The 24,133-nt window shown below is 38.5% G+C and overlaps 2 protein-coding genes and 1 long non-coding RNA gene across 4 annotated transcripts in view; 2 read left to right on the top strand and 1 right to left on the bottom strand.

The window, feature by feature from the left end:
- ZMAT2 (zinc finger matrin-type 2) overlaps positions 1–7,826 on the bottom strand; it is a 61,450-nt gene extending 53,624 nt beyond the window's left edge. The window contains exon 1 of the mRNA XM_014058875.2: positions 7,748–7,826. Within this exon, the coding sequence (XP_013914350.1) occupies positions 7,748–7,765 (18 nt within the window). The 5' untranslated portion in view covers positions 7,766–7,826. The remainder of the gene's footprint in view (positions 1–7,747) is intronic.
- Positions 7,827–7,837: 11 nt separating this feature from the next.
- Positions 7,838–24,133, top strand: part of LOC106542987 (histidine--tRNA ligase, cytoplasmic) — a 31,489-nt gene continuing 15,193 nt past the window's right edge. The window contains exons 1-11 of one of the 2 annotated variants that reach the window (XM_014058872.2): positions 7,838–8,028; positions 9,165–9,291; positions 10,016–10,099; positions 11,539–11,658; positions 20,844–20,939; positions 21,670–21,795; positions 22,064–22,171; positions 22,261–22,359; positions 23,007–23,100; positions 23,342–23,469; positions 23,559–23,801. In XM_014058872.2, the coding sequence (XP_013914347.2) occupies positions 9,190–9,291; positions 10,016–10,099; positions 11,539–11,658; positions 20,844–20,939; positions 21,670–21,795; positions 22,064–22,171; positions 22,261–22,359; positions 23,007–23,100; positions 23,342–23,469; positions 23,559–23,801 (1,200 nt within the window). In that variant the 5' untranslated portion in view covers positions 7,838–8,028; positions 9,165–9,189. Of the gene's footprint in view, positions 8,029–8,186; positions 8,526–9,164; positions 9,292–10,015; positions 10,100–11,538; positions 11,659–20,843; positions 20,940–21,669; positions 21,796–22,063; positions 22,172–22,260; positions 22,360–23,006; positions 23,101–23,341; positions 23,470–23,558; positions 23,802–24,133 lie in introns of those variants that run through there. The other variant, XM_087721846.1, reaches the window with a different exon arrangement.
- Positions 11,669–15,266, top strand: LOC106542988 (uncharacterized). The gene is made up of 2 exons (XR_001313102.2): positions 11,669–13,340; positions 13,831–15,266. It is a non-coding gene; the product is annotated as an uncharacterized LOC106542988 (long non-coding RNA).

Consider the following 24,133-nt stretch of genomic DNA (forward strand, 5'->3'; position numbering starts at 1 on the left):
AATACAGAAATGGTTTACCAATTCCTGATTCTAGATGAGATTTTGGAGGTTGTTCCCTAGCTAGGTTGCCTCCCTCACACATGCATGTCCTCCATGAAGGAGATCAATAAATCAAAAAATACTAAAACAAAAAACTGTCATCAGATATTTTACAGATTAAAAATATTTTAAGAAAGTCATGTAGATATTCATGAAGGTTGAAGTTAAAAGTGTTGGACGAAACCAGTCCAACAAGAATACTCGTCAATTATTAGACACAGAAACTACTTGGACATTGAAATAATCACTTTCTTTCAACCTCTCTATCTCATAGGATTGTTATGGAGAAAACAGCATTATGTACATTGGCTTGAGTTATACAAAATAAAGGCAGAATATATAACTAATGAATGGCTATCAATAAAATCACGGAAAATGCAGTGGTAAGATAAAAATACATAAATAAAACCATGGAAGAAGAGTGAAAGAGGGAGGTGAGATTAAAGGAAGATAGAAAGACTACCGCAACTCTTTACAAATGTTACTTTAAACATTTGTAAAGCAAGAATACATTCAGAAACAAATTCCACTGAAAATTGAAGGACAGCACCATGTACTGAAGAAATATTGACTGAAACATTTAAAACAGCAAAAAAAAAAGAGGCACTTAGTTCTTTAGCTCTAGGTCAACAAATATGGAACAACACTGTGTAAATGATTGGAAAATATCAGTGTGTTATATTTATGCTAAAGAAGTAAATACTTTACATAGCAGAGGCACATTGAAAAAACTGTTTATACCAATTTCAGGCCCAGCCAATTCTGTTCATATTTATTTATTCACATTATAGAGTTGGAAAGGGAATTTTATCTCCTTAAGTGTGTGTGGGGTGTGTGTGTGTGGGGGGGGGGGGTGTTGTGAATTCAATCCTGACCAGCTCAAGGTTGATTCAAACATCCATCCTTCTAAGGTCAGTAAAATGGGGACCCAGATTCTTGGGGACAATATGCTGACAATAAACGGCTTAGAGAGGGATGTAGAACCACTAAGAAGCAGTATATAAGTCTAAGTGCTATTGCTATTGCAGCTTTTTATTGCTGTAGGCCACCTGGTGTCACTGTCAGTTGGGTGGCCGTATGGACTTATTTAATAAACATCTTCTGCTTGGTGATTTGTAAGAGGAGAATTATGTTAATCTATGGTGGAAAATATCAGGAGTATGGTAGAACCTCTTCCAAATAACTAATTTTATTTAAAAATCTAAGTATTTGTAAGTTCCAGCTCACTTTATCAGATGCAGAGTGGTCAGTCCGAGGACGGACTGGTGCAGAAAATCAAGTTACACTACTTCTGACAGATAACTATTTATCCTCTTCCTGAGCTTATTACACAAATTTCAAACTAAGTCTTAGGAGTAAAACTGAGGAAACTGGATATAAATTTGCCTTTACAAAAAAGAGGGGTAATAGAAGAGCAAGTACTTCTTCAAGTACATGAAGAAGTACTACAACTTTCTGTCTATTACAGGTAGACCTTGCTTAACAGCTGCTCTATTTAGCGACCATTTAGTGACCATTCTGAAGTTACAACTCCACTTTATGGCAAGTGGTCCTTGCAAAGCATCCCTGTGGTCATCTGAACAAGATTCAAACACTTTGCAAACAACAGGCATTTACAACTGTTGCAGTATTCCACTGTCATGTAATCAATTTGTGTATTTTACAGTTGATTTCTGACAAGCAGAATCAATGAAGAAGCTGGCAGTAAAATTGCAAGTTGTGATGTCTAGCTTAAGAACAGCTTAAGGAGAAACTTCCAGTTGTACTTCCCGAGCCATCGGAAGCCTGGTCCGCAAACTCCGCAACCACCTCCAACCTCTCCTTATCGGAGGGTCCAATTTTGGACCATAACCACTCTGGAGGAGTAGCGAAGCAAAGGGGGACCATCTCCCCTCCCTGACTAGGAAAGCCCCCTCAGCCGACAACAGAGACCAGCGGCAACAAACATGGCTGCCATCAAGCCGAAGGCAGCCTGAAAACCTAGGACTGTGAGGAGTAGAGAAATGAGTGGCTTGTGAACTGGTAAGAGAATATTTTTTGTTGAAAGGTGACCCTGAGAAATTCAAGGGGAAGCATATTGGAACTATTGGCTAGCGGTGGAATAAGCACTTTAAAAAAATCAGAAGATTTAAGAAGACTTTTTAAAAAAAAGAAAACGAAGGAAAACTGAACTCTCAAAGTGAAGGCATGGTATTGAAAAGGTATTTTAAAAAAATAAGGGAATTCTATCTGGAGCTTATTTTTTATAATTATAAATGTTGCCCTTCTACTGGATTTATAATTTAAAATAATTAAAATTGGATTATCAGCATTACGCAAAGAGGCAGTGCCAAGTTGAATTTTGAGCACCATCTGCTGCTAAAAAGAGAGCTGTACAACTTTGGGATCTTTTACATTTAAGTAAAGTATTTACTTAAAGTATTTAAAGTATTTACTTTAAAATTACTGTATACAATAAACAAGACCTTTAGCCAAGTGATCCTGAATATTGAGAAAATTAAAGTAGTTGGAAGAGGCGTGGACAAATCCCTGGTTTCTTTTCTTAAATTGGATTGACTGAAAAATGGAAGCAAGTGGAAACAATGAAATGGAGCTGATGTACAGGACATTAAAGATTTTATAAAAGAACATCACAATGAGATGAAGGAAAAATTGGTTGTATAGATCAAAAAATGAAAAATATAATACAAAGAATAACAAGTAAAGAATAGGACAATGAGGAAAGAATGGAATCACTAGAAAGAGCAGAGGAGACAGTAGACTCAGGAAATCAACAAGAAGAAGACAACAAGAAGATACTGGTAAAATTGATGGTGAATAAGGGATTAGAACAGAAAGGAAATATTCTAAAAGATGTGAAAAGGAAATGGGAGAATCAGGAAGACCACTGGAGAAAAGAAAAAGGGGTTAGAATACGTAGCCATAGAACTACAGTGGGGGGAAAGAGCGAAGGGCATAATTATAATACAGATTCAAAAGTAGGTGAAATAAAATAATTAAAAGAAGTGTATGGGAGACAACCCTTCCCCCCCAAAAAAAGAAGATTAAAAATTTGGATTTGGATGAAAGATGCGGGGAAAAGGGGAAAAGGAATGTAAAGCAAAATACTTTATGAAAGTATTTTAACAATGTGTATGGATATTAGAATTATATGTTGGATAACTACTTTGTATTTGGTGTAAGAGATAAAAATCATTTTTGAATATATATTAGTAAGGAAGTAATGTAATGTATATTATTATTAGAATTATATAGGTGGAAAAATACTTTGTAAATTAGATAAACGGAATTTGTATAAGGGCATTATCAAATATGTATAAAAATATGGTCAACAGTGAAAAGCTAGGATTAAGTAATTTGAGATTAGACAAAGAAAACATATTTCAATGAAAACAAGAGTGTTAATAGCAGAATCATAAGGATTGAAGGGTTGGGAAAATTTTAATAGGTTAAAATGTGATTGAATATAATTAAATGCTTGAAAGATCATGAATGATGTTAGAAGTGCATATTGAAATATTGAAAAAGGAAAAAAAGAAGGATCACATCTTTGAATATTAGAATGATAAGGGAAGGAGAGAAAAAGGGACTAAAATAGAGGTAGAAATAAGAGGGGGGAAACAGTAAAAAGAGATGTTAAGATGATACAACATATGGCAGAACTATGAGAAGGTTTAAAATTGAAGGATGATAGTAGAAGTTATGTGTTGGTAAAACTAAAAAGGAAAAGGAAATGTAATTATTAGGAAAAATACAGTTATGTTTATTTGTATTGAACTATATGACACCAAGGAATCAAACTATTCACGCAATGAGATGTATCAAAAAAAACTTTTTAAAAAAAGAACAGCTGTAGCAGCAGAAGTGACACTTAAAGTAGTGGTAGGTTGCCAATTTTTTTACTACTGTTTTGGGCGCGCTACCACAAGTGCCGCTTGGCAGGTGGGCGAAGCCTCCCACCACTGCTATTACCAGTTCGCCTGATCCAGACCGAACTGGGAGCAACCCGCCTCTGGTTGTAGTCCCTCAGTCACATGTCTTGCTTAATGGTAGAGTTGCTTAGCAAGGGAGTTCTGTTCCCAATGGTGCTTAAACAAGAACTATCTGTATCCCATAATGAAGGGTAGAGAACAATGGCTTTAAGTTGCAAGAAGAGAGATTCTAGTCATTATAAACCCAAAGGTGCTTTTTCAATTATGACCTGGATGACTGAGAATCTCCGTAGACATTTAGTCATTATTAAAACCTTCCAAATAAAAACTGTTTGATTATAGTACCAAATAGGAATGAATTCTTCTTCGGTGGATCTATTCAATCAGAAACATCTCTTGGAATGCTTTAAATTTTAAGCCCTATGAACTGTACTTCATAGCCAGAGGACATATTTTATATTCACTACTTCTTTGTCGCCATGCACTCAAGCGGCACGCTCACTCTTCCATCTCACATCTGCATTAACATTTATTGTGCACCCAGATTCAGGAACTATATAATTTGCATCTCATCCAATTCTCTATATCGGCCAGGAGGAAAAATAAATCTATGGTCAGTATGATTGGCCTGCTTTTCAAATTTTCACCACTGTGTGGTTAAAAGTCATGATTTTCAGCTCCACCAAAGTCATATACTTTTCCAACTCCATAGCAGAAACAGAGGCAGCAGATAAAGTTAATATAGAATATATCACTTGTTATCTGTTGATCACAAGGCACTGAAATCTTGCTGGACTGAATAGTGGCAGCTTTACTTCAGTCTTTCTAAGATTTTCGTCATTCCAAATAAGTGAAGGTTTTGAGAGTACACTAGAACCTCAGGTCAAAATTGCTTCTGACCATGACCAAATCAGGTGCCTACCAAAAAATCCGCTAAATGCTTCACTCTGGTCGCGAACACATCCTCGGGTGACAATGAAACACACCGTGGCAATTCCCCCTTCTGCCCCATTTTTTTGGGGGGGAGGGAGGTACATGCATGCACAGTCTTGCTTGCTTCCAGTCACAACCAAATTGGGTTGTCACCTAAGTCCTGGAACAGATTACAGTCATGGCCGGAGGTTCCACTATATTAAGTATTTTGTTTTAGTGAACTACAGAATCAGATAAAAATTGAAGATCTTTTAAATTAAAGTTTGCCTTAAATCATTTTTTTAATGAGTGAATCTTAACATTTTCTTAAAGTATTGTTTAGCAAAATAAGTAACATATAAATTTGATAAAAATATTTTATGTTATTATTATAAAGGATTTCAAGCGATAGCTATCCAGCTTATGGTTGAACACATAAAGTATTACTTTAGCTATATTCCATTACCATGCTTACTAACCACAAGAGATAAAAGGAACTGTGATATATATTTATTTGATGAACATATGTAGCTGCCCATCTCACATTCAGGACTCTGAGCACCATGCAAACTTAAAAAACAAAACTGTAAAACCAAATAACAAAAATAATTAAAAACCATTACAAATAATCTATGGGATAGCACACTATTTCCTTAGCAATACAGACAACTTCGCAGGCTTAATATGAGTGTTTTTAATTTATTTATTAAATTTATATGCCATCCATGTCACTATACATAGTTACAGTATCCCTAAGCCAGATACCAAAGTCATGTTTTCAGGCTCTTCCAGAAAACCAGCAAAGTTCAGGCCAATCTAACCTCAGACGGAATGATGCTCCAAAAGATGGGTACTGCATCAGAAAAAGCTCTCCTGGATCTCATCAGATGACATTCCTTTGTGGATAGGACCTGCAACATGTCCTTCCTGCAGGATCTGATGGGATGGGTGTTATCTCTTTTGGAAGAGGCAGTCCCTCAAATAATCCAGTACCATGCTATGTAGAACCTTATTGGTCACATTATCAGTACCTTGAATTGAACCCAGTAGGAAACTGGTAATCAATGTAGCTCATGGAGGTGTAATGTGTTCTGATTTAAGTGCGCACATATACAGTATGCCAAAGGCAAGGGAATGCTATTAACTTCCCACTGAAGATAACAGTGGTACCTATTAATATATTCACATTTCAATGCTTTCAAATTGCTAGGTGGGCAGGAGCTGGGGTAGGAACAGGAGCTCACCCCGTCATGCAGCGCTCAGCTCTCGAGTCTAGGCTGCCAGCTTTCTGGCTGACAAGCTCAGCATCTTTAAACCACTGAGCCATCACAATCCCTTACAGTACTATACCTAGGGTGGCTAAAATCCTTTGAAACAATTGCTTCCCAAAGTGTAGAAGCATGCACATAGCATATTTCTTTGCATCAATGAAGAGGTAGTTGTTCTAGGCTCATGTGGTTACTTCATACTGCTCTTGGTGTCTGCATATGTGTGTACAAGCAGGGCCATTATGCATTGGTAAGCCTAAAAAGATACATGTGCCATCTAGAAATAGACTGCTTATTGAATACTAGGTGTAAGTTATGATTTTGTTCAACTAAAAACTGGTCTCCAAATATCTTAGTATTTTTTTGTCTTCTCATTCTACAATATCCTTTTTGAGATAAAATGAGCAGAGAGCACACAATGATCCTATTCATGTTATTTTCCAACCTTTTTGGTACTGCATATAGACTGATAATGTAATTATTTCTGTGGCTTCATAATGTTTGAACCCAATTCCTATTATCATTTTTTTTTTTACCTAATACAATATGCCAACTCTATGTACCTTTACAGGTACTCCTTGACTTATGATCACAATTGAGCCCAAAATTTTTGCTGCTAGGTGAATTTTGCCCCATTTTACAGCCTTTCTTGCTACAGTTGCTAAGTGAATCACTGTAGTTGTTAAGTTAGCAACATGTTTAAGTGAATGTGGTTTCCCCATAGACTTTGTCAAATCACAAAAGGTGATCGATCACGTCACCCCAGGACACAGCAACTGTCATAAATAACAGTCAGTTGCCAAGCATCCAAATTTTGATCATGTGACCCTGGGGATGCTGCAATGGTCGTAAGTGTGAAAACAGTCATAAGTCACTTTTTTCAGTGCCATTGTGACTTTGAAAAGTCACTAAATGAACTGTTGTAAGTTGAGGACTACCTGCATTTATTCTATAAATTATGGTTTAAAAATTTAGCTTAGTGCCCTGTTCAAGCGTATGTCTATAATAAGAAGTGAACTCACTATGTGGCTAATGTCATACTTGAAATCAACAGGAAAGTACCTGAAAGTAAAATTGCCAATGACCTTACATAAACCTGTGTACGTATAAAGTGATATCCAATAAAAGGATATTCATAAGCAATAAAATCAAGTTGTTTGCACAAAACTCATTTAAAATTAAAAAATTCGCCATCGGTGGAGTTAGCATCCAAGAGTTAGTATGCAACCATGAAGTCTGCGACCCTTTAAGTCTCCTTTAACGAAGGAAGCTATCACCATTATCGTCTTATCCTGGGAGCTTCCCGATTTCCGTCCGTGAGGCCACTGTGTCACCCCAAATGCCGGTGCGACTATGGCCAAGCCCACGGAGGCTCCTCGGGGTCCCAGCTACACAATGCAGAGAAACACAGCCAAACCTATCAAGAGTTGGGACTTTCTCTTACGGCCTTTAAAAACAGGAGGCGCTCCAGATCTCTGCTGATGAAATTATACGGAGGACCTTAGCAACTCTGCGTTATGATTCTCAGCATATGAGCTAGAACAGAAACCGTATTTTCCCTTCTTTGGGGGAATAAAACACAAACCTATCACCTACCCCGCTGCTCGACGCCATCTTGCCTCTGAAGAGTCCGGAAAGCCGGAAAACGACGCGACCGCCTCCCCCCGCCCCCAACCCCGCCGCCCAGCGCTCGGGAAAGGCCGGCTCCGAGGCGTCGGAAGGGCTTTATGGCTGTAAAGGGAAGTGGGGAGGAAGGTTAGGCGGGCCCCGGGCTTTTTTCAAAACGACCAGGAGCTTCTTCGCCCCCGGTAGCGCCTTTCTGCTGGTCGGATGCTCCGAAGTCGAAACCTGGAAGCTGAAGGAACGCGGGCTACGCGGTTTGTTTTTACTTTATGCTTTAAGCCCAGCCTCTAGTAGTTGCAAACCTTCAGACGATTGTGTTTGTTCACGTATTCACGGCACGTGTTATTTCTTAGTCTCAGAAGAAACAGAGGAGTTAAACAGAAAAGCGTGTCAGAAGACCGCAGCAGGATGGGTGAAATGGTTAATTTACCGCAGTATTTCTCAACTTTGGTGACTTAAAGATAGGAGGACTTCATCTCCCAGAATTGCCCTGCCAGTCTGCTGCCTGGGAATTCTGGGCGCTGAAATCTACCTATCTTAAAACTTTTCCAAGGTTGAGCAAAACTGGTTTATCCTTTTAAATCCGTGACCGAGAAAGTGAAAACGATTTACTTCCGGTGAGGAATATACCGTCATCATATGAAGTTGACCTAAACTTTTTTTTTCTTCGAGGCGGACTTTCTTATTGGTTTAGGCAATTTCTTTGAACAATTCGTGCACTTTATGGGAACTTTAGAGAATTGGTGATATGGTAAGGAAATTCTTGCTTGCTTAGAATTTTTTATCTGGACAGTCCTTTGTCGTTTTGTGAAACGGTGGTTTAACTTTTCAAAAAATGCATTTGGCCGTTAGCAGCCACTCTTGTGATGCAAAATTCGTGGGATATAGCACGCTCCTGGGCATGATTTTTCCTTGGAGAAGTAATTTCAATGGATCTTTTCTCTTCCTGTGTCTAAAGTATATTTCCTGCTTCAAAATGGCAGGAAATCCCGCCCTTCATTTTTATCAATAGAGGCTGGGTGGGCTGCAACAAAGAAGTTAGGGACTTTGAGTTACTCATCTCCTTAGTATTGGCAGTAGGAGTGATAGTTATACCAGACTTAAACTCTACTGTGTCATAAAGTTTATTGTGTGGTCCTTATGCTAATCATATCATGACCTAATCTTTCTAACAGATTCTTATACCTCTTAAGCTCTATAGTTGAAGAGTCAAGAAGTTATGCCTGTGATCAATGAATGCAAATGTTGTCTCCCAGGCTTTATTTTGCTCTGTAATTATGTTGCATTTTTGCTGTAGTACTAAACATTAGGCCAATATGATTTCTTCATTAAGGGATTTATCTATTATTTCTCTCCTTTTCTCCATTTTCTTTGCATGTCTTCTGTGTAGATAATAATTATCTAAAATTTCCAACATGCACTGGATCACTGTTTTAAGAACTGCTTCCTTTCGAACACAGCACTTGCCTGTACAGTTTAGCATCCTACGTGTGTTTTCCAGTCATCTTCCAAATCAGGTGTGTCTCATTTAGCATTCTCCTTAGTATAGTTTGTTTATGCACTTAGAATTCTAGAATTAATTTGATCCATGGCTCTGTTGATTAACCGAGAACTAAATCAATTGGAAATGCTGGAATTGAAAAATATTTATATATTTTTATCTATCCTTCATCCACTTTTAAGTGCAGCCCTTTCTTAATCTGTAGATGCTAAATAATGAATAATGCTTTATGTATTACTTTCAATTTAAAAGATGCCATATAGCTAGATTGCTCTTTGCTAGATTACATGTGGAGTTCTTTAATCAAATAAGCCTGTGCTAGGTCAACAATCATCTCAGTTAGTATTACAAAATTACTTCAACATGTTTAGGAGGCTTGTTAACAATATTTAAGTTAAATATAATATCATATGCCAATTTTATTAATACATACCTTAGCACTGTAAAAAAAAATTAATGGAAGAGATATTCTCCTGAGTAGGCTCTGAGCTAATAGCTGAGAGAAATTCATGCAGTGAGTTTGCCTAGCTTATGGACAACAAGAACCTGTTTCCCATCTCAGTACCCATGCCAATCCTAAATTTAACCAATGTACCACACAGAATCAGAATAATCATTGAAAGTGCAGAAGTTCTTTCATTCTGTATTTTACAAGTTGAATTTTATGACAATAACAAGAACTAGAGGATCAATGCTATTTGTTTTCTTTATCATGTTTGTATTACTCTGCTCTTTCCCAGGCTACTGAAAATGCAGAAAAACAGCTATTACACCAGCAGAATGCTGGTACCTCAAAAGGAAACCTGATTCTCAAAGTTCCCAAGGTAATGCTGCATGGGGGTAATTTACTGTATTATTTTCCTCTCCAGGGTTTCTTGGAGTTAGCACTGATCAGTGAACTTGCACCTTTCCACATATGTTTTATTGTATGTGTATGTATGTATGTATGTATGTATGTATGTATGTTTGTTTGTATGGTTAGAAAGATAGATGTGTGTTTGTATGTGTATACACACACATATGTATATGCATACATACATGTATACACATAGATACACAGAGAGATATACACACATATACATACATAGATATAAATACATGCACACACACCTTCAGCTTTTTCAGTTTTATCCTCTCTTCCAAAAATGTTCATGTTCTAATCTAGACATATCAAACACAAGGCCTGTGGGCTGAATACGGCCCGCAATGGACCCAGATTTGGCCCACTGTGCTGCCCCAGAGACAGCAAGGGACCGGCCCCTGCTGCCCTGATCACAGCCCATCTGAGCCGGATGCTCCCCTGTTGTGCATATAGGAGGCAATGAGCGTGCAGGGGCTGACAATGTCAGAAGCCCACCGACCCCTCAACTGCTGCACTCTGGGGCTCTTCAGCTCACGCAGCACAGATGGAGGCAGGAGGCTGCGACAGTTAGGTCAGCCCTCCAAGCAGCAGGCGGAGGCGCCGGGGGGGAGGCATGTGATTTGGCCCGCCGGGCAGCTGACCATCCACCTGCTCTGTCCCACTGTCTGTCTTTGCTTGTGCCTCTACCTCCACCTGCTGTCAGTGTCGCTGGGATGGGGGTGGTGCCCTTGCCTGCCAACCTCGTTTTCCAGCTCTGCTACATACACGGGACAAGCCTTCCGCTCACCATCCCACCCGTGATGGCATGAGGCTGAGAAGGCAGGGACTGGCAATGACTGTGACCGGCTGGGCAGCCTCGCCGCAACCCCACCGTCTGTCTTTGCTCCTCTGGTGGCTCAGGCCCCAGCACCAACCCTGGTCCACCCCCTCTTCCTGCCAGAGACACCAGCATCCCCCACAGGCCTTCCCAGCAGAGGTGGTATTCAGCAGGTTCTGACCAGTTCTGGAGAACCGGTAAATGTCACCTATGACTGACCTGCCCCCATCTATTCTCTGCCTCCTGAGTCCCAGCTGATTGGAAGGAAATGGAGATTTTACAGTATTCTTCCCCTGGAGTTGGGTGGGAATGGAGATTTTACAGTATCCTTTCCCTGCTACACCCACCAAGCCACGCCCACAGAACTGGTAGTAATTTTTGAATCCCACCACTGCTGCCCGGTCCCCCGCAGGCGGCCCCCAACGCGAGCGATATTGAACTGGCCACACCCACCCAATCAAGCATGACCACCTGGCCACGCTCTCCCCGTCCTCCTGAGGGCAACCATAATGCTGATGCGGCCCTCAAAGAAATTACGTTTGACAGCCCTGTTCTAACCTCTTTGCCTTGTCTTGAACTCCTAGGGTACCAGGGATTTTAGCCCAAAGCAAATGGCTATCCGTGAAAAAATCTTGAGCACCATAATTAGTTGTTTCAAGCGTCATGGAGCAGTAACAATAGATACTCCTGTGTTTGAGCTAAAGGTGAGAATAAGTCAGTAATAATTTTGCTGTTGCTGATAAGGTTTTTGTAGCCTATTTCTTTGGACTAAACCAACTTTCTTAATTGTAATTAATTAAACTATATGCATGATTGAACATGGTGATGGGTGAGGAGAAAAGAAGGATGGTTTTGTTTTGTTGTTATTGTTGAATTCCTTTCGTTATGCTGCTACTTTGTTTTAAATAATGAAGTTTAGAACTAGAGATTAGGATAATTTCTTTAATGGAAATGTATTTGTTCTGTAGTGTCCTTATACAGGTAGACCTTGTGTTATGACTGTATTGGAGCCTGCCTGCCTACTTGTTACGGTCATAAATTGTGACAGTTGTAAAGTAGCCCAATCACATAACCGACCCAATTTTATGATTCTTTGTTGCAGAGGTCTTTAACACTGTAAATTCTACAGCGTCCCTCATTTTCGTCAAAATGTATTTTACAAGCAAAATCATAATGTTGGGAGTACATGAAATTCATCAAGTTGATTAGAATAATACTAGGAGATATTTCCAGCATACCCTAAGACAAATTTATCTTTTTCAAGTTTACAACATGAGGTGTTAAATAACTAAAAAAAGTTGAATGCAAGCCAAATAAATTTTATTTCTAAGGATAAAGTCATAATAAAATGTTTAATATCAATTTATGATTTTATAAAACGTTCTTACAATGAGGGTACAGCTATACTTTGTGTTTTGCAATAAAAATAGTAACTATAACCATGTATTTCAAACAGATCACTGTGCAATAGCATCTCTTCTACAGGAACATTTATGAGCCAACTACCTCTTTTGTTCCATCTGCTTAACAGCCCAGGAGATCACTTAACAGCTACAGTCAGGACTGCCAAGATGGCAGTCATTGAGTGAAGCAGTAACATAGACATCTTGTTTAATAACTGCTTTGCTCAACAACCGAGATTTTGGTCCCAATTGTGGCTGTAAGTCAAGAACTACCATATTTTTCAGAGTATAAGACGCACCTTTTCCCCCCAAAAAAGAGTCTTATACTCTGAATGTTGCATCAGCCATATCTGGGGGGAGGGGGGAAGGAGTTGGTGTGGTGACGGCAATGGTGGCAATGGCGACAATGGATGGCAACATGCAGCTGATTGGCAGTATTCTGGAAGGCTGATCCAACCGCCAATCAGAAAGGTGAACTTAAAACGATTCTGGGGAACCGGTTCCTATAAATTGAGGCAAACTGCCAGTTGAGGCATTAGCAGAGGAGCCCTGCCACACCGGACTTCGACTTCCTGCTGGACCTGCTCTGATCTTCCGCCCAGATGTCACCCGAGCCACCCCGCTGTTGGCTGAAGAGCCTGCCTCACCTGCTCCCGGGTGAAGCCAAAGCTGCTGCTGCCGCCTGGACACTGCCCAAGGAGCCTACCTCATCTACTTCTGGGTGAAGCCAAAGCCGCTGCCCGCCGCTGCCTGGAGAGCCTGCTTCACCTGCTCCCAGGCAAAGCCAAAACCATTACTGCCACCCAGCTGCTGTCTGCCACTGCCCGGGGAACCTGCCTCACCTGCTCCTGGGCGAAGCCAAAGCCACTGCTGCTGTCCTGCCGCTGTCCAGGGAGCCTGCCTCACCTGCTCCCAGGAGAAGCCAAAGCCGCTGCTGCCTGCTGCCTGGAGAGCTTGCCACTTGCTCCTGAACCACCTGACAGGTAAACACTGGTTAGGAATCTCAAGGGTCTTTAAACATGAAAGCTTTAAGACTTGAGGACTTTTAAGTCCCAGAATTCCTGAGGGAGGTAACATGATTGGAGGAGGAATTCTAAGAGTTGAAGTCCACAAGTCTTAAAGCTGTCAAATTTGAAGACCCCTGGGTTAGGCTTAGGGTTAAGGTTAGCCCATTTGTAATGAATTAGGCTTAGGGTTTAAGGTTTATTGCCTCTTTGCAGGTTGGGTTTAGGTTTAAGGCTTATTGCCTGTTTGCAAGGGGTAAGGGGTAAGATTAAGCCTTATTGCCTATTTGCTGGTTAGGGTTAGGGAGGAAAAGAATCACCAATGTCCTAAAATTCTCAGCTCACTATGGTTACCATAGTTTAGGGCAAGGGTATAATGATCTAATGTGTGCGTATGAATGTATTGATGTGGTTTCAGCTACAGTGCACTGTATTGTTATAAAGGACACATTATTATTCTTTCTTGCAGAAAAATGTCAAAACCAAAAAGGCAGGCATATAAAATCTCTTTCAAGCTGGAAGTCATGAAATATGCTGAGTAACATGGAAACAGAGCAGGGGAGAAACATTTTGGACCACCTCCAACTGAAAAAATGATAAGAGAGTGGAGGAAACAGGTGGATAAGCTGTAAAAGATAAAAGCAAGCACAACTTTCGTGGGCTTCCTGCGAAGTGGCCACAACTAGAGGAGGACATAAGAGACTGGATCACAGGTTACCGGAACAGTGGCTTTGCAGTCACCACAAAAATGGTGATGTATGAAGCCAAACGCATTGCTACCCAGAAAGTCATTCAGGATTTTACTGGATCGCCATCATGGTGCTTCAGATTTATGAGGCGATATGGCCTTGCTATGCGCCCCTAAACTAAAATTGTGCAAAGAATGCCAAAAGAGTATGAAGTTAAGATTCTGTCTTTTCATACTTTTGTAATAGACTCCAGGAAGAGAAATAATTTTGAGATTGCCAGATTGGGAATATGGATGAACTCCCGCTAACTTTTGATGTGCCATCAAATAGGACTGTTGATGTGAAAGGTGCCAAAAGCATAACTGTGAAAACCACAGGACATGAGGAAACACAATACACGATTGTGTTGTCCTGCTGTGCAGACGGCACCAAATTGTCACCAATGTTAATATTTCAAAATGAGAACCTTCCCAAAAGAAGTGATTCCAAGAGGTGTTGTTGTGCATGTCCATGAGAAAGGATGGATGGACGAAGATGGAATGAAAGTATGGATTGAAAAAGTGTGGTCCAAATGTCCTGGAGGGCTTCTGACAAAAACAGCTTTATTAGAGCACGTATTAGTGACAATACTAAGAAAAGATTCAAAGAAGTGAAGACTCATCTAGCTGTAATTCCTGGGGGTCTTACCACCAGTTGCAACCTCTTGATGTTTCCATCAACAAGCCATTCAAAGTCTACATGCGAGAAGAGTGGAACAAATGGATGGCTGCTGGTAATCATGATTTGACACCCACTGGACTAATGTGGAGCCCACTATCACTCAGGTTTGTGAATTGGATCATCATGGAATTCAGTGAAGGACGAAACTGTTACACAATCCTTCAAAAAATGTGGCATTAGCAATGCCTTAGATGGAACTGAAGAAGATACAATTTATGAAGATAGTGAAGAAAGTGAATAGGAAGCAACTGAGCTTCCTAAACTCTGACACCAGCGACGATAATGAGTTCTTGGGTTTTCCAGAAAATTAGAGGAATGCTTGAACCTTGAAGTCTCTCCTCATTTGCTAATGACAGTGATGATGGTTCTTAATACCGCTGTTGACTTTACATGGTTGTAAAAAGTATGGTACATGGTTGTAAAAAGTATACATAGTTATAAAAATTCTGCTAGACTTGTATTTTATTAAATAATATATAACTACATCATTTGGTTCAGAATACTTTTTTTCTTGTTTTCCTTCTCTAAAATCTAGGTGCGTCTTATACACTGAAAAATACAGTACGTACATATAGACATAAAGTGGATATTAAAAAATCTACAGATCCCGTTAAAATGCTAGATTTTTATAATGTAAAAAACAATCAGACCAAGATAAATTATTTCAGATTTTTTTTCCAACTTTAATATAATGTATAAGCTGTACAATTCAACTGAAATCTTTTAGGGAGGTAAATAATAATAAAAAACATACAATTTATCATAACTTTGAACCATTATTAAATGAATAATCCTAAATTGAAGACTACCCGCAAACATAAACATTATAATACATAACATTACTTTAAAATATAATGAAATTATTATTAAAAATAATAATACATAATACAGCAGCTATTTATATATGTAATATTCTTCAGCTGTGAATGAGTGTGGGACAAATAGACATTCAAGCAACCTGTGAAGTTTCATTAGAGTCATTGTAAAATGGAAGAAGATAAGTACTCTCTGCCAGGATATTTCTTCCAAATGAGATTAATATCATCCAAGATTCCTTGTAAAGAGAGCGAAAGAGGAGCATGTGACTAAAGGATTCCATGAAGCTCTTCCACGTGGGCATAATGTGATATAGAGCAATGATTCTCAACCTTTTCTTCACCACGGACCCCATTTAAATACCTTTTGCAGCCACAGACCATCAAGATGTAACTCAAGATTTAAATCATTTCAAGCCTTCTCAGACCTTTGGCAACACTCACACACACACACACACACACCAAATGTCTGCGGACCACAGGTTGAGAACCACTGATATAGAGGGATTCATTTGGAAATCAGTATCCTATGTATGTTGCTTAAGGTGACTCCTGGCTTTTTCAAAATAGAATAGAGAGACGTCAGCAAGATTTTGCTAATAGAGTTTGCTATTAGCTTTTTATAGTCAAGTTGCATTAAAATGGTCTTGTGAGTACCAGTACAGCCAGACACAAAAGAAAAAAATAATTTTAACCAAAAATTAATGAGATTGTACCAGGCTCTGTATTAATAATTATAATTTCCAAAAATTCCAACAAAGTAACATGGCCCTACCTGTGGCTGAATGCCATAATTTCACGCACCTCATTCTAGTATCCTATAATTCATCTTCATTTTCTTCTAAGTTGTAACTTGATCCTAAATTATAGTTTTACTATAAAAAGTTAGCAACTCATTTCTTAGAGAAATAAATTATTTCTAATTTCTAAAAGAAATAAACATTTTGGCCATTTTCTCTCTAATATAATTAGAACAATCAGTTTAATCCCTCTAATACATAATATTCTATATTTAGACAAAAAAGAGGAAATAGTATACTGTTCTTGCTGCCTGATGATAGCAATGCAAAACGTGTTCACAGAGCTGCAAAATGGTGCTGAGAAACATGACTATCTATAGTTATAAGGAACTCGAGATTGTCTTGGGAAATAATGGCTACCAGGTGCCTGATCCATATCATTGAGGGCTTAACACCCACCAAATGTCACATGTTAGACCTGACTTTTGTGTCAGCAGAGTGCCAATATGAGCTGGTCAGGATCAACATCCCTTGTCATGACCATCTTATTGGTTGTCTGGAGTTCTCTAGTATTGTTGTCCATTTAAGGGAGTCTGGACCTACTTATTTAATCCACCACAGATGCCTGATAGACTCTTCTGGGTTTCTGAGGAAACCTGAAGAAATTTCTTTGGAGTGTAGTTTTCTTAAGAATGAGACTGACAACTAGCTTTATATTGGATTGTGCATATGGTTCCTTTTAAACCTTGAAGTAGTCCCTGCTTTTCACAAAAAACCATGGGAAATGAAGCAACAAAGGATATGCCTGGAGCACTGCTGAAGGAAAACTAGGAGTGAGTCCATCTGGACATGGGTAAGAGCTTATACAAAGGATTATACTGTGGCAATAAGAAGAGCAAAATGTAATTATTTTTCTGCTCTTATTGTGTCGGCCAGAAGCCTTAGGTAGGATGACCTGGGCTGGAACAAAAGGATTACAGGAACATTATAAAAGCTGCTGTGCGGATTATTCTAGACATCTGACTGATGAAATCTGATTTTATCTAGAATTTGCTCTGATTTGGATTCTGTCTTTGCAGGTCCTGTTGAGGTAATTGTGACATAGTTTAATTGGGGAGTGGGAGTTTGTGTTTGTAACTTTAAGGACATGGGCAGAATCCTCAGAGCTGCAAGTGTATTACAGCAATGTGTCTCCTGGTTGATAAAGGCCTCTGAAGAGATGGCTGCATATTCAGTTGGTCTTGGTGAATTATCTGGTTTCCTTCCAGTTGGGTATGAGACTTCGTATACCATAGTAATGAGATGATTGCACTTGATGACCTAGAGTGGGTAGGGATGAGGGCATTTCATCGAACCTGGCCTTTCTTGACTTCTCAGCAGCTTTCACTAGTATTGATGCTATCCTTCTAGGTTAGCTTGTTAGGATGGGAAGTACAGTTGTTATAATGGTATTCTTCCTGTATTTAGGACCAATTCCAGTCACTGTTGGGACAAGTGGAGCTCTAGTACTAGCGTATCAGTATGCTGATATCTAGCTGTATCTCAGCTCCTGGTCATTCAAATGATGCCATTAAAATTCTGACTCAGTTTCTGAAGATGCGATAATCTGGATGGGGAAGAATAGACTCTGGCTTAACTTGGGCAAGACCAAGTAACTGTGCTTTGTTCCCAGAGATCTGCCATCACTATTTCTAGATGGTGCTTCTGGTGAATTTCTCCTGGATTTAAGCCTCCAGCTCAAGGAGAAGGTGATAACCCATGGTTTTGAGAAGCTTAGCATAAATCTATCTTAGTAGAGATTCATCTGTTTTGGCAGTTCCTGACTTGGCTCTGGTCACAGTCACTCAGGCATTAATGATGTCTAACCTGGATGAGTGAAACATATTGAATATGGGTCTGTCCCTGAAGACCACTCAAGCTATAGCTTATCCAGAATGCAACAGCATAGGTAGTTATAGATTTATCTCAGTATGCTGTGTAATACCAATAGTTTGCATGCTTCACTGATTATTGGTTAGCTTCTGGATGCAATTTAAGGCTTCAATTGATAATTATAAAACACTTCATAGCGAAGGATAAGAGGATACGAGGAAACCCTTTAACTTAATTATTTAGGCTGGTTCGAAAAGATTAAATTGGGTTGGCATAGTCCTTGCTGTCTTGCTGGACCCTGAAGCGTCTTCTCTTACTGCACCTATCCTGTGGAACAGTATCACCTCTAAGTTCCAGATGGCTCTAACTCTGCTGGCTTTTGGCTACTGGGCCAAGATGCTGCATGAGCTATCAGTATATGTCTGTGTGCTTTGCAGATCATTGGGCCTGGTAGTAGTATAAATGTTATACATATATCTACTGACTTGTTTAGAATGTTATTAAGTTTGGGAGGGAGGATGTTTAAGGTTATTTACCTGCTCAGAGTTGCTGGCAGATGCTTCATTGAGAAAATCCTTCATAGTTAGTATGGTGAGAAACTATGTCACATGGCATCTCCTTTCTTTTAACCTGCCATCTATTTCTCCTACCTGGGGGTGGGGTGGGGTGAAGGGAAACTATTGCTTTTTACTGTTTTTTATATTGGATTTTTAGCTTTGTAAGCCATCCAGAATACCCGAGAGAGTGAGTTGGGAGACCACATACATTTTCTTAAATAAATCCTCTTGGAAAACAGAACGTAAGGTTTACTGTGAGGTTCTTCTACAGTGGTTAGATAATTTTTACTCCCATCCTGATAAGAGCAATTTTATTGTAGTCAATTATTTTGCATCTTCTAGATTTCACATCTGTTAGAATGTGAAGAATTTCGCTTTTGTTTGTTTCTGTAAATTGATTTTCCTGTTTCAATATTCCTCTTACATAGGATTATACGGTGTTACTGTCAAGCTTAGGTAGGAAATCTCTGCCCCATTATGAAGAATTGACAAAATTCTATGATTTTTTTTTCTTCTAGATTGATTATGGGGTATTATGTATCCTCTAATACTCTCCGTCTACTATAGGATTGCAACATTTCTCAATTTCTATTATTAAAAGATGTATCTTACTTTTCTTTTGGACTACTTGTAGTTCATAGTTCTTATCATATGGCCTTACCAGAAACAATATATTCAAGGTGTTGCCAATGCAGCAGGATTCTTACCTATCCTAGTAGCTCAGCAATGAAGAGATACATTGCTGTACTCCAAGAGGCCAGAGTTTCAAAAGTACTGGACAAAACATCCATAATAATTATAGCAAGTAGTGTGTCAATATATTTCAGAACATATCTTATAAGAAACCTTTAGCAGGAAAATAGGTGCTCTTATAAGGGAACCGGGAATTTAAAGTATGATGGGAGAGGGGACAGGATTGTTAGTATACACCGATGAAAAGAGCAATGTGTGCAGACAGAAAGGCAGAGACAGAAAGAGAATATATTGGGATAAATCAGGTAAGGTACCTGGTTATGATCAAACCCTCATAAATGAATGGACAAAAAGACTAAAATACAGACTATGTCTTTCCCATTTGCAGTCATCTGGAAGTTTTAGAATGGACAAAAAGATATATGGAATGGAACCAAATTAAGATGGAATTTGAAATACAAATGTGTACTGATGATGAACGTGTAATTGCTAAAATGTAAAAATAGTTGAAATTTGAAATGGAAAATGGGATAATGGAGGTGAAGTGGACTAAGACTTTTGGTTATAATATACAGATGGATCAATAGGAAAATATGAGATTAAAAGGGTTGAAGTTTATGCTGTGTTACGATCTCATTTTTTAGAAAATGATATATGATGTTAAAAAAATTATAATATATAAAGACATTTCAAATGTTGAAGGGATATTTCACCATGCTTGGTGAAGATGTAAAGGAGCTGAAAATTCTGGATCCAAATGCATACTTTGATACAGAGGATCTTAAAGGTTTATATTTATTTGAAGCCAGAACTTTTCCTTTTAGGATTAATGGATAAACAATTAGAAAAAAAAACCAGGGAAGGTTATTTAAATGTGAAACCACCACAGTAAGTTCACTGTATGCACAAAGATAGAAAGAGTCAACACTGCCTATTATGGAGGAATGGCTGGTAAAGTTAACATTTTCCTGAAATGGGTAAATTAATTTATTTGATTAGGAAAAAGGAATATACATTTATTGCCAACTGGAAGTCTTTAATGGACTTTCTGTAAAAATGAAAAAATGAACTTGTAACTTACAGTTTTTATAATTAAACAGGATAGATTATAGAAAGATGAGTAATATAACTTTGGAGAGAAGTTAAAATATATTTGTATTTATAACTGCTGTGAAGAATATTGGAAGCTACTTTATACTTTTTCCTTTCTTTTCTATTTCTCCTTTTTTATTGCATCTTTTTTTTCTTTCATATTTCTTTTTTTTTACTTTCAATTAGTTGGTATTAGCTTTCATCTTCTTGCTTAAAACTTTTAATGAAATTATACATGAGATTGAAACATAAAATTACAAATGACAAAACATGTTTTTCCTTCTTTTCTTTTCCTTCATTTAAGGAACTCTTGCAAGAGAACTATGGTGAAGAGGCAAAGTTGATTTATGATCTGGAAGATCAAGGAGGAGAGATGCTGTCTCTTCGATATGACTTAACTGTATCCTAACAAAAATTCTAACTTGCAAAAACCACTTTTTTAAAGATAGATTGTCTCAGACAGAATTGTGGAATAACGATAGATTGCTGCATGACCCATAACAGTAATTGAAGACTGGTCAAAAATTGAAAAAGACTCAGAAGAAGCTTCTTCTTTCTAGTTGAGGTGAGCATATCAGATCGGAGCTCTTATTTACATTGTTAGCCAGAATGTTCTCATTCACAATTTAATGTGTTAGGGTGAAACTCTGTAATATAAACCTCATGAGCCAATGCAGTGTGTCATCTTCTATAAAAGTCTTTGAAACCGTTGAGAAGATATAGAGAATTCTTTTTACATATGGCTAGTCCTCAACCAAGAGTTAAGGTCATAAGTTGAGGCATCACATGACCTGATTTTTTTGGACATTTTTTTGCAGTGGTCGTTAAATGAAAACTGCATTCATTAAGTGAATGTTGTGGTCATTAAAACAGATGATGTACATGAGATGAGCCTATATGAGATTTTATACACCTATTTTACATCTTAAATCTGCCACTCAAAAAGACTGGAAATGTAGCCATAGTGATGTCACTGGATGTATTTCTAGCAGTCTTGAAAACTAGATCTGGGAATTTGGGGAGCGAGGGTTGTTTGGTTAAAAAGTAAAATATTTCTCAGGTGGAAAAAGGTTGCCCATTGTTTGCTTACTTTCTGTGCTATAGGTAAGTTTTCTTAACTATGTTTCTAGGTGCCATTTGCTCGTTTCTTAGCTATGAACAAAATTAAACGATGTAAACGTTACCACATTGCAAAAGTCTATAGGCGTGATAGCCCATCCATAAAGAGAGGACGCTTCAGGGAGTTTATCCAGTGTGTGAGTATCTGCAGATTTTTCCACTTTGGGGAGGCAAAACAGAAAGGCAAAGCGGCTATCTTCTTTCTTTGACCTTTAAATTGAACTTGTCAAAGAAGCAGAGAATTCTATGTCTGAAATATGGAAATGAGTGAATGCTTTGTGAGATGGGGTACATATGTTACTTCACACTTCAGGAAAATAGGATTTAATCATTGAGTACTTCAATTATTCAATTACTCTACCTGGTTTATTTGGAGATTTTAAAAAGCTACTTTCTGTATTCTAGGATTTTGACATTGCTGGCCAATACGATCCTATGATTCCTGATGCAGAGTGTTTGAAAGTCATACATGAGATCTTAACTGCCATGCAAGTTGGAGATTTCCTTATCAAAGTAAGAAAAACTGGCTGTTTCTTGTGTATGCATGTATTCAGTGTATGCATTTATTTTTTAATCTTTTTTATTTCTGCTCTTTCCCCCAGATCAATGATAGACGCATTTTGCAAGGGATCTTTACAATATGTGGTATTCCAGAAATCAAATTTGAAAGGATTTGCTCAACTCTTGACAAATTGGATAAGGTTAAGTATCTTCAGTATGATCTTGGTGGGCTTGTAGGAGAGGCAATGAAGTGAATTGGTACAAGTAGAGGAGGGGAAGAGTACAATAATTTGTATATTTGATCATATATACAAAAGGTAGCAGGACATGCGTACATGAGGGAACATGTAAGAGACAGGATATATATATGGAAATGGGAGGGCACACGAGGGATAGAATGATAACAGAATATGTGATGGAAGTGTGTATGTAGCATGTTTGTGTGAGAACTTGTGGTTGTGCATATGGAAGGGGGGGGCGGTAAGGAATGCAGCCATGGAAGTCCTTGCTTGAAATACAGTTTTGTGAATTAGCACTACTAGACTCAGCAAGTGTGTGCCTGGATTGACAGGATTTGTTTGGGTTCAGGCACATATTAACATGGAATAGCCTGAGTATGGTCATTAGCTCTGAAAATGTTACACATTCATGTGGTATGCATGAAATAAAAAGAATAATTATTTCACTTGGATCCTGTTAAATTGTCAATCCCTATGTCTGAATGTCATCCATATTGGGGGGAAAAATTGTCAGTTTAAATCATCTGCTTTTTGAGCAAAGAAATGCATTAGCCAAAAGATGAATTATTTAACCTAGATAATGCATTCCTTCCCCACTTCTTCCACAGATCTCATGGGAGGAAGTGAAAAATGAAATGATCCTAGAGGATGGTATTTCTCCTGAGTGTGTCAATCGTATTAGTGAATATGTTCAACTTCATGGTGAGTATCAGTATTACAGCATTCTGTAATGTATTAATAATCTCTAGTTGGAATAAGATTGACTATGATTCTGCAGGTATTTTGTGCGAAGTGCTCTCTTTTTTATGTTTTGTGTTCCAAACATTGGATTCAATTTAAGTTGAAATAATGTTGTGTTAGTATTGCAATTGTAAGATTTACTGAAGGTGATAGAAAACAATGTAAGTATATCTTCCATCTTTAAATGCATCTTTTTCTATAGGGGGACCATGTCTCATTGAGAAGCTTCTCAAAGATCCAAAACTGGCACAGAACAGATTGGCTATGGAAGGGTTGGAGGACATGAAATTGCTATTTGAATACCTTACTCTATTCGGCATCGTAGATCAGGTGAATTGGAACGTGGTATTAGGTAAATATAAGTGATCTGTGGCAGTCCAATATTTTCCTATTAAAAGCCCTCTTATCCTGTTTCTCAGGTCTCCTTACATCTGAGTCTGGCTCGTGGTCTGGCTTATTACACTGGAGTCATTTATGAGGCTGTTTTATTGTGCCAGAAGCATAGCCACCTAAATGAGTCTCTTAGCGTAAGCAGTGTGGCTGGAGGTGGACGCTATGATGAGCTTGTAGCAAAGTTCGGTTCAAAAAGACATAAAGTACCTTGCGTTGGTCTCAGCATTGGTGTTGAAAGGATCTTCTCTATCATAGAGCAGAATAATGAGGTAAGGTCTATTAATCTGTTAGAAGATGTTAAATAAATGAGAGTTCAGGGTTGTGCATAGGGATCAGAGTACAAATGCAGAAGTGTGGAAGTGAAAGACATCCTTATAGGACAGGAAATAATAGAGAGATGCAAGGACTGTCCAAACTCTAGTTGGTGGGTGGGGGTGGGATGTGGGATAGCACAGCCCCAACTCTTCAAGCATTGAAGCTTCCCCATTAATATTTTAAAATATTCCTGAGAGTTTGGTCACCTGTCTGCTTTCCTGTTCTATGCTTTGAAAAAATGGTTGGGACCTGGCTATGGTGTATAACAAAGACTCTTTGGTTAGGG

This window comes from Thamnophis sirtalis, unplaced genomic scaffold (assembly GCF_051295495.1).
Source record: "Thamnophis sirtalis isolate CommonGarterSnake01/CBP01778 unplaced genomic scaffold, rThaSir2_p1.2 scaffold_8, whole genome shotgun sequence".
Taxonomy (NCBI): Eukaryota; Metazoa; Chordata; class Lepidosauria; order Squamata; family Natricidae; genus Thamnophis; species Thamnophis sirtalis.